The sequence below is a fragment of the Chenopodium quinoa genome, unplaced genomic scaffold, assembly GCF_001683475.1.
Source record: "Chenopodium quinoa cultivar QQ74 unplaced genomic scaffold, ASM168347v1, whole genome shotgun sequence".
NCBI lineage: Eukaryota > Viridiplantae > Streptophyta > Magnoliopsida > Caryophyllales > Amaranthaceae > Chenopodium > Chenopodium quinoa.
The window spans coordinates 4,545,867-4,556,137 of NW_018743894.1; the positions used below are offsets into that span (position 1 = coordinate 4,545,867).

At 37.9% G+C, this 10,271-nt stretch overlaps 1 protein-coding gene across 1 annotated transcript; it reads right to left on the reverse strand.

Moving 5' to 3' along the window:
* Positions 1 to 8,291: 8,291 nt before the first annotated feature.
* LOC110686810 lies at positions 8,292 to 9,604 on the reverse strand. The gene is made up of 4 exons (XM_021863398.1): positions 9,399 to 9,604; positions 9,103 to 9,263; positions 8,870 to 8,958; positions 8,292 to 8,609 (listed from the first exon to the last, which is right to left on the reverse strand). The coding sequence occupies exons 1-4, from the start codon at positions 9,602 to 9,604 to the stop codon at positions 8,292 to 8,294; spliced, it is 774 nt and encodes a 257-aa protein (XP_021719090.1).
* Positions 9,605 to 10,271: the final 667 nt, after the last annotated feature.

Consider the following 10,271-nt stretch of genomic DNA (forward strand, 5'->3'; position numbering starts at 1 on the left):
CAATCTAGTTTCTATGGTACCACATTGAATATCTCATGCATATCAATGAAATTTTTCAAGAAGACGTGCCCCAAGTTTAGCCTTCCTCGCCACTCCTCTCTAGTGGCTAACAAAAGAACAACCAATTCGACCTTTGACATTTTACCCAAGTCTTGCTTTGGGAAAACCGAGTATCCTAAAAGTTGATGAAGTACTATAAGACAAGGTTAGAAGATATCACTAGCTAGAGAGTAACAGGCTGTGAATTCATTCAAACCTGAGATGTCATGCCACCAATCATTTTGAGCATAACCATCGAATAATTTATGCGCGAGAAAAAGAACATCCGAACCCGGATTGAAATTAAGCGCCGCATTGAATTTGGCTAGGGATGGAGTTTTCTCCACGTTGAAGAGTTGAAACGAGATTTGGTAATCTATTTCACCAACTGGAGTGGAAGAGAGTGAAGCAAGAAACTCCCTTGTAGACTCAATGTACGTTCGGTAACAAGTGTTAACAAAGTCGCCGATCCTAAGGTTGTCAAACAAAACCCATAGATCCTCATCGATACCCTGTATGACCATGCTTTCTTGGTGGTAAAGCCAAGAGGGTTTTAGGGTTCGTTTTTTGAAATTGGAAAAGAGTGGTTTATGGTTTGGATTAAAAAATTTTAGTTTGGGTAATGGTAAAGGTTCATTGCTAGTTTATGTTAGAGGTGAGGGTGAGGGTTCCTTAATTGTTACTTGTGTTTTCCTCTTCTTAAAGGGAAGGGATTTCAAGATTTTTGACATGTTCTCTCAACAATGAAGGAATAGTGTCCTCTGAACAAGTATATTACTCTGATAGTGGGTTTAGAATTATTAGAAAGCTAATATATTCAGTAAGGTCAACTGATCAGAATGCCTGGGTGGAGGCCGCTTCCAATCAGTAATATTAATGCATAATTAATATTACATCTTAATCTTGACTGAACCCTTCGGGTCACACCCAAGTAACCAACGAGCCGAAGCGTGAATTAATCCGTAAAAAATGAATGAGTCAACCGATTAATATTTATTTAGACGTCGAAAATTCGATCATAGAGCGTCGAAATCGAGCATTATAAGTCGAGTCAAAAATAGTAAAATACGAGACGTGCAAATAGTAATAAATCAACGTATTTCCCAAAATACCCCTAGCAACAGAGTGCCCCGTGCAATCCGAGTGCTAGGGGCACAATGTGTAGCATGGTGGCTAGCATGCGCACAAAGCCAAGCCTTAGCTGGCTGGTGCGTGCTAGCGTACCAATGCTAGTAGCCAAGGCAAGCCTCGGTAGGAGCCCATACTTAGAGTGCGCGACTTGCTGGCCGAGAGCAGCAGCAACCAGCAACTTATGGGTGCAGGTGGCTAGGCCGAGACTAAGGGAGGAACAAAGGGAAGCCCTCTTGGGTGCCTTGATGCCCATGTGGGAGTGGACATGTGGCGCAAGGTGAGGGATAGAATAGGGAGCAAGTTTGGTCCCCCCTCTCCAAGTGGTCCTCACTTGCTCTCTCATGTATAGTTGACACTTGTTGATTTATTACTAGCTTGCTTAAATAATTTTATTTTGCCTTTAAAATAAAATGTGAAAATCTCACTATCCCACATTGATGGGAGAGACAACCAGACTCTCATTATTTCCTATAAATACCCAAGTAAGGGCATTGGAAATGATGCTTGTGTAAAAGTTGGAAAAGGGATCACTAGTAGTGAAAATAAACCTTTGAACTCAAGAGTTGGAAAAGGTATCACATTTTGTGAAAGCCTTTGAACTCAATTACTCAGGTTTATCGGTCGAGTCTTGCTAACACCAGGACATTGGACCTAGCCGGTGATCATTGTTGCGGGTGGATCATCGTTGGAGGCTTCGTAATTTCGAAGCTAGCTTTCAAGTAATAGCCTAAGCGGTGGGGCGAAGCACGCTTCAAAGGTAATCTTATTATCTTAATCTTGTTGTTAAGTTAATTATGTTTATGGTTTTCTTTATTGCGAGTGCGGTCTTTATTTTTTATTTGTTTCCGCGGTGAGTCAAACTCACCAAACCCCAACAGCGGTATTGGAGCCTCGCTCGTTTATTTTTAAAACCATAATATTTTTCAAGGTGTTTTTATGGCTTAATTTTCTTGTTTTAAGTTGCTAATTATATTAGTAGCTCGTTTTATCCATTTTAACCTCGTATTAGAGCTGACTTTAGCTCCCGAACCTAGATTTTGACCCAAAAATAGTGAATTTTGGGTGGAAAAGGTGTTCTGGAAATGGTTTTACGCTCTTAGAGCTTGTTTTTAGCCAAAAAAAACGACCAGAAATGCACTTTCCGAAGGGTTTTTTGTTTTTACGAAAAATTTGAAATCTTTCTAACCTTGAAAATCAATTGCATATTTATGGTGGATATGTTATTGGTTCAATACATACTTTATATGAATTTTAAAACCTCTTTAGGCATGATTACTTGGTGGTGATTTGTGTTTGAAAGCTTGGTTTTATTTTTCACATAATTGCAAATTAATTGCATTAAGTGTGAAATTGTTGTTATTTGAGGCTTCTAAGTACTAATGATTCAATCTTTAATTATGTTAAGTGATTGAAACTTTTAGTTACTAAATTCCATGAATCTTTGTTGAACTTTGTTGATTTAATCATTTTTTAGTTGATTGGAATCATAAAGTTTGAAGTTTGTGATAGAAATTTGTTTATCTTCATATTAGAAGATATAATTTTTGAAGGATTAACAAGAATTAAAGTTGGAATCTTTATTGAATTTATGTTCATTTTTCCAACTCCCTTTTATTTTGTCAAAATCTCAAGATTAATTTAAATTGATTAAATTAATAGTGAGTAATTGCCCTCTTATTTTGTTGCACCAAGTTAAACCAATTTTATTAAAGAATGGTTCTTGGAAATAATTTTGGTTAAATGCACTTGGATAGATTTTATTTGAGTTAGAATTGTTTAATTTTCATTTTGCACATTACATTAGTTCTAAAAATAATTTAGAATTAATTATTAAGTCACGCGAAACTCGGGTTCAAAAACCCGAGAGTATGGCACGCAAACCAGGACAACACCCTTCGGCTAGCCGGGCTGCTGTGCAGCTTGCATGTGGCTGCCAAGTGCTGATTTTGGTGCGCGTCACTGTTGGTGCGTGGCTAGTGCGTCTGAGGCAGCAAGCAGCACTACAAAGCAGCAGCGTACGCTAGCCACTGCTTGGTGCGGGCTTGCTGCTCGTGTGTGGCTTGGTGCGGCAGTGGTGTGCGGGGGATGTGCTGCAAGGCTTGCGGCATGGTGCGCATAGCTAGCAAGCTTGTGCGGCCTCGTCGCTTATGTTCCTGCACGCCCCGTAGAAGAGTCGACGCTTATGCGGTATTCTATGCTAAGGGTATGACACTTAGCATCAGTCACGGCTATGCGCACCTCCCCTTAATTAGCACAAATACCCCAGTTTTAAGGCGATATTATTATTTTGGATTTTAGCCGTTTTATTTATTTTAATTAATCTTTTATTTTAATTAAAATTTTTGTGGCTAGGCCTTGGTTTTAATGAGCGGCATTTGCAAAAAAAAATTATTTTGGCAAATAACTTGGTTTTACCGGCATAATTAATTAGATTAATTAAGATGGATACGGAATTTTGTGGGAGCTTCAAATATTAATTGCGCATATTTACAAAATCGGTTAAAACAACTTTGACTAGTTTTAATTAGGCGTGTTAATTGAATTAACCACCTAGATTAATTACTAGTTATCGCGTGTTTATGCATTATTACTTGTTTTTGTTGTAAAATGCATGGGCCATTAACAAATAGTGAATGGATGAATGGAATGTATATTCTCTCACAGGTTTTATAAAATGGCAACTAGTGGGTCCCGATTAGGATAGAAAATATGGACTACGATCCCTGATGTATTTTTGTAAATCTAAATACAGTCTGCGTACCATTGAGTATTTTTGTACCTTTATATTTAGATTATTCCTAATCGTAGATACTAGTTGTTGCATAATTTTGGTCAAGTCTTGAAGATGGAGGTTCTTTAAAGATAAAGCCATGAAGTTGCAAAAGAAGACCTTTTGAAGACTTCAAGAATTCAAGGGGTCATGCTTGTTGCCAATATGTATCAAAATGCTTATGCTTTACATATTTATGATCAATAATATATGAATTATATGTTAGATGCATGTTTAGGATTTTTAAATTTTTTGATGATTAATTAATTTCACTTAAATCAACCAACACAGAAGCCCTAGGTCCCTAAATATTAAGTAAAATTGCCATTCCAAAACAACACTTATCGACCTATTGAGAGTAGTGATGGGCTACGCCAAAGCGAGGCATCACTACTACTCCCTAGACTCATAAGGCATACCGGGTATGCAAGTTGGTATTGGTTGTACTCAACGATATGAGTGATGGAGTCCTAAAATGTTGTGGCAATGTGGATAAATTGTTGAGAGAGCATTAGATGCGACGATTTATTCAACCAAGAGTGGCTTGGAGCCATTAGCATAGCGTTGCTTTCCTTGGGAGATTGAGTCTAAGACAAGCCAAAGCATGCTTAGCCACTCTTTGTTTCCTTGGATCTTGGAATCGACTTATTTTCAATAAAAGGGGACAAATTTTAAGTGTGAATAAGACGATAAATAAGTTTGAAATATACATGAATTAAACTTCAATTTTATTTAAGTATTATGAATGGTTTTTCATTAGAAAAATTATTTCAATTGTAGAATCATGTCTTCAACTATCGACAACAATATAATATTCCCAGATCTTCTCGAGAAGTTACCATTTAGCTTTAATTTGGTAAACTTCAAGGAATGGGAGGAATAACTCCGTTTGACCCTCCGCAATTGCTACCTAGAGCATATCTTGGATACACCCATCACGAGTTTCTACTTAAAAGGGTTTATGAGCGATGAGGTTCATGAGGAGTGGAGTTATGATTACAAGAGAGTCTCTCAACTCATGGAAAACTCCATTCCGAAACAGTGGAAGAAGAAATTCTCCAACTACCTTCCGGATGTACTCCTCAAGGCTCTAGAAGATGTGGTCAATCTGAGGGTCACAAAGAGAGACATGGGCAACTATTGATGGACTTGTGGAATAAGTGACTAGGTCATTATCTAACATGAGGATCAAGCCACCGCAAGATGGGTGTCTCAGCAAAGAGAGGCAAGAAGTATGGGCTAGGGTCTAAAGTGCAAGACTTAGACCTAGGATGCCACTTCAAGCCCATGTGCAAAAGATGACAAGGTTATTTAACCGTCTGGAACTGATTGGTATACCGGTGGAGGATGAGAAAGCGGCTCATATGCTTTTAATCTCACTCCACTCGGGGTACGTTGCAATCAAGATACGATTTACCAACAATCAGAACAATCCGTCCTATAAGGAAGTTGTCCAAGAGCTCCAAAAAATCTATTCTTCCAAGGCGGCTAATTTGCTCTAAGGCCCAAGAAGAAGGAGTTCAAGAACAAGGCTAAGATGGAATCCTTCTATTGTAGTCAGAAAGGTCACTACAAAAGAGAATGTAGCGAGTATTTGGAAGATGAGACAAGAGGAAAAGAAGCCTCAATCTCAAGTAACATCTTGACACTTGAACACAAGCAATTTATAAGGTATTAGATATCAGAAAATTGACTCACTTTATGCTCCTATTTCAGGAACAAAGTGAGCACCGCTTTTCAAGTTGACATGAGTACAAAAGTGGGAGATGAAGATAATCTATCCAAAGAAAGCTTGTAATCTCATGTGTTTTGTCTAAATTCTAAAACTTGTTGAGTTTTATCTACCATACTTTGATCTTGTGACATTGGACGTCATTTTAACCTTAATCGCAAGACTTTTGTTTCATGTCCTGTTTATAATTATGAAAATGGCACTTTTGTGTGTTTTGACAAAATTGTTTATTATGATACCAAAAGAGTTAAGACAATGGATTCAAATCAAACTTACTTGCGGCATTGTCGTCTTGACCACATTAACATCAAACGCATCAAGAAGCTTCTTCAAGAAGGCGTTCTTGACTCTTTAGATTTAGAATATTTTTAGAATTGCAAAGGATGTTTATTAGGCAAGATGATAAAGCATCAATTCTCCAAGTTGGGAGAAAGAGAAAGTGACTTATTAGGTCTAATACATACCGATGTATGTGGACCAATGAGCTCCCCCAATGTCGTACAAAAGAGTTAAGACCACTTCACAGACGACTATAGTAGATATGGCTATTTCTACATAATGTCACATAAATCTGAATCGTTGGAGTGCTTAAATGCATGTTCTATCCAATATATTTCATGAACCAAGCCTATTTCTAGCTCATTTCCCTAAACCATAACCTATTTTTCACTTTTCGTATGCACATCACAAAACCGAGCTAAACTGGTTTTAGAAAAGGTTAAAATAAAAGCAGAAAAAGAAAACATTTTGCAACAAAAAGCAAGATCCGAAAGAGTAGAGGCTTTGGAGAAACTTGTCCTTCGAGCTAACTCAGGAAATAAGTACTTCAATTATGAGCTTGCAGCACAACCTAAAGGCAAGACTCTCCCAGAAAAGTTCTTGACTACTGCAGGGAATATTTGAGTAAAACACAAATACAATCCCTAAACTTTTGTATTTGTGCACTTTTGGTCCCTCAACTTTTGTATGTGCATTTTTGGTCCCTCAACCACCATATTTGGTGATTCTGACCAAAAGTTTAGGGACATTGCTTAGTCAGCAAAAGTTTAGGGACCATGAGTCAGCAAAAGTAAGCATTTAGCAGCCAAAAACTTCAGGGACGATGACTAAGCAAAAAGTTTAGGGATTGCCACCAGTAATGCAACAACAATTACACATCAAATGTGCACGAATGTTTGCACTATTAAAAAACTAGCCGTTAACAATTCAAAACAACTTTATAAATTACAGAATATCTCCAAAAAATTGATGTTCATCTTTAAAAAAATCTGGCTTCTCAAATAAATTGCTTCCACTGCATCAGGAACTCCAGTCAAGGTATCTACAAAATATAAATGTAAATTTGAAATTTCTGTTCATTGATGAAATAATTTAAATTTTTTTTTTGTTTTTGTAGGATGTATTCTTATAGTAAAGGTTCTAGTGGTAATGGAAGGAGGTGTCACTGTGGCTTACCTCTAACAAGAACAAGGTCCTTGACTAAAGATAATCCAGGCAGGAGATTTGTAGCATGCCCAGACTATGATGCTGAGACCAACAGAAGAGGCTGCAAGTATTTTAATTGGGTTGATGATGAAGATCAGACAGAATGGCAGAGGTAGGTCATCTTAGGGCTACTTGAAGACAAAAAGATGTTGTGTAATGAAGTGCAAGAGCTGAAGAAGAGGGTTACTGAAGCAAACACAGTTGCAAGAAAGTTGAAGTCAGATTGTGTTATGTTGAAAATGAAAAAATCAAGGGTTTCAATATGTTTTAAGTGTGAATTGTGCGTTATTTTTGCACTTGCTACATGTGTACTTGCTTGGTTTGTTAATAGGAAGTAGGCTATCTAAATGTAATTGTTTTACTAATGACTGTTATTATTATGAAATTATAAATAAAAAGAAATGAGGTTACCTCCTTTGCTCTTGTTTCTATTTTGAACTTGCTTTGTCCTAGCTAAGTTCTGCAGTGACTGTGTTGTTATTGTTTGTGATGATTGAGATGGTGCTTCTGGTTGTGTTTGTGACATAGTATATTCCTGAGAGAAGGAATATATGGTCTGCTCCCCTGCATAATCAGAGTAAAATGCAGCTCCTCTTCTAAAAGTTGTTGGATTTGGTTGATTAATTGGCTAAAACAAGTGACATGAAAAGTAATTTATTAGAGTAATATAATGCATAAACAGAAACCAACTTAAGGCAATAAAAAAAAACTTACAGTTGCTTGTCTTTGATAACCATTAGGATAGGTGTATACACCCACACCTCTGTTGTGCATTGGGACTGTAGGAGTAGCTTCAGTTGTGTGGGAAGAAGCTGTGTTATTACCATTGAAGCTAGCCCTTTGTGCATTTCTACATGTTGCTTTGTTGTGTTCTGGAACCCCCCACAAGCTGCATGTTATTTTGCCTCCTTTATTCCTTAGCTTCCCAGACTCAGTAACTTCACCAGCAAAGGCCCTTCTCTTTTACTTAGGTCTGTTGTGCACCTTTTTCAGCTCTGGAGCAATCATAATGTTCTCTGAAGTAGGACATTCTTGTGGACCATTTAGAGGCTCAAGTAGGTGATCATAAGCCTTGGCATATGTGTGCTTTTTGAAAAAATCATTCACATATTTCTCTAGTTGGTCCACTTTGTTCTAAATGGCCACTACAGCATGTTGGCATGGTATCCCACTAACTTGCCATGCATTACAGGAGCATGTTCTGTCTGATAGATTAACAATATACTTAGTTTGAGTTGCCCCCTTCTTCACTCCACAGCAAAAACCTCCATCCCAGAATGCATTCCAACCCCTTGCCCATATCTTATGCTTCTCAAGTTGTTGTTGGATTCTAGGACATAAACTGAGATCCCTTTCCTTGATCATGTCCCTTTTCTTGTGTAATCTGTCCATTAAGCTCTCTCTAATGTCTTCTAACATGCTGATGATAGGCTTATGTCTCCATTTCAGTATCTATGCATTAAAAACTTCACTCATATTGTTGTCTACACTGTCACAACAAGACATAGGTGTGTAGAATGCCCTACACCATTTCTTATAATTTCTTTTCAACAAATCTCAGCAGCATCATTTGAGAGGTCCCTCATTACTTGTAATTTAGCCAGAAAATCATTCTTAGTTGTGGACCTTGCAATTATCCAAAATTGCTTCCTAAACTCCAAGCTACCACCAAACACACCCCTAAAGTTGCAATACACATGTCTTGCACATACCCTGCTCTCAGCCTGTGGAAAAACCTCTACAATTGCAGCAAGAAAGCCCTTTCGTTGATCTGACATAAATGTATAGCCTGCCCCTTCTTCTGTTCCCAAATCAGCAGTAAGTAGGTGTAAGAACCAACTCCAAGTTTTAGTGCTTTCAACACCTACTACAGCCCATGCTAAGGGGAACATTTGGTTGTTCCCATCCCTACCTACTGCAACCAATAATTACCCCCTGTAAGGACCCTTCAAAAAGCACCCATCAAGTGATATAAAAGGCCTGGATCCACCTAAAAATCCTTTCCTCAAAGCCTCAAAACAAATGTATATCCTGTCAAAAACAGTCCCATTTAACTTCAGCTTCACTGTATTCCTCCTATTGCTTCTTAAAATCTCAGCTGCATACCTAGGTAGCAATCCATATTGCTCCTTTTACTCACCCACAATAAGAGATTGCCCTCTTCTCCTAGCCCTATGAGCCAAGTACTTACTGATCCTAATGCCCCAATCTAACCATACAGTCTACATGAGATCATGTAACCTCATGTAAGGGTTGACTTTGAACTGTGTGTTATACTGCTTTGCAATCCAAGAGGCTGACATTTTCTTTACCTCAGAGGATCTTCCACAAGTATGTTCACCAACATAAGATTTGACACAAAACTTTGTTTTATTTTTATCCCAAGAGGCCCAAATTCTCCATGGACATCCTTTGTCCTTGTGCTCACAAAGTGCCCCTACCCTCATTTTATCATTCTTATGAAAAGGTATGTTTCTGCCTTGTTCAATGGAATGATTGCTGATGGCCTGTTTAAAAGTGGATGGGTTGTCAAATTTCTGGCCATGATAAAAGACTTAGGATTGGGGTTTTTCACTTTCCAAGATCTTAACACTTGACTTAACATATTTATTGGAAGGTGGAGCAACTAAAAAACCACAGTCACTGTCATCATTATCTTCATCAGGGCTATCTAGCTCATCAAACCCTTCAAAGTCACTCCCAATTTCTCCCAAACCCTTAAATGCAGCTACCTTTCTCAACATCTCCAACTCATCCTCATAAGAAACCACATTTTTTTTGTCATTGGCTATTTCACACCTTGCTTGCACACACTCCTCATCATCCACATCAGTCCCTTCAGTGTCATAAATTATATCAGCTTGGTCATGCCTAGGAATATTCTCCTATTCATGCAAATTCACTCCTTCACTTGACCTCTCAGCATGCTCATCATCTTCCCCAATGTATGTTGTTAACAAACTCATAAAACTACCCCTTCTCCCTAAATTATGAAATAAAGGATTGATATGTTCCTGATGCTCTGTATATATGTGAATGACCTTGTATTGTAGAAGTAAACTCAAGAAAGGATCACATATATTTTTGTCAAAACCTAGGTACCTAATCCCTGAG

Excerpts from the sequence above, each read along its gene's own strand:
- LOC110686810 (XM_021863398.1), bottom strand. The coding sequence starts at position 9,604 with ATGAGGGTAGGGGCACTTTGTGAGCACAAGGACAAAGGATGTCCATGG. Across the intron at positions 9,264-9,398 it reads AAAGTCAACCCTTACATGAG|GTATGCAGCTGAGATTTTAA; the intron begins GTTACATGATCT and ends ATTGCTACCTAG. Across the intron at positions 8,959-9,102 it reads TGATGGGTGCTTTTTGAAGG|AAGAAGGGGCAGGCTATACA; the intron begins GTCCTTACAGGG and ends ATTTGGGAACAG.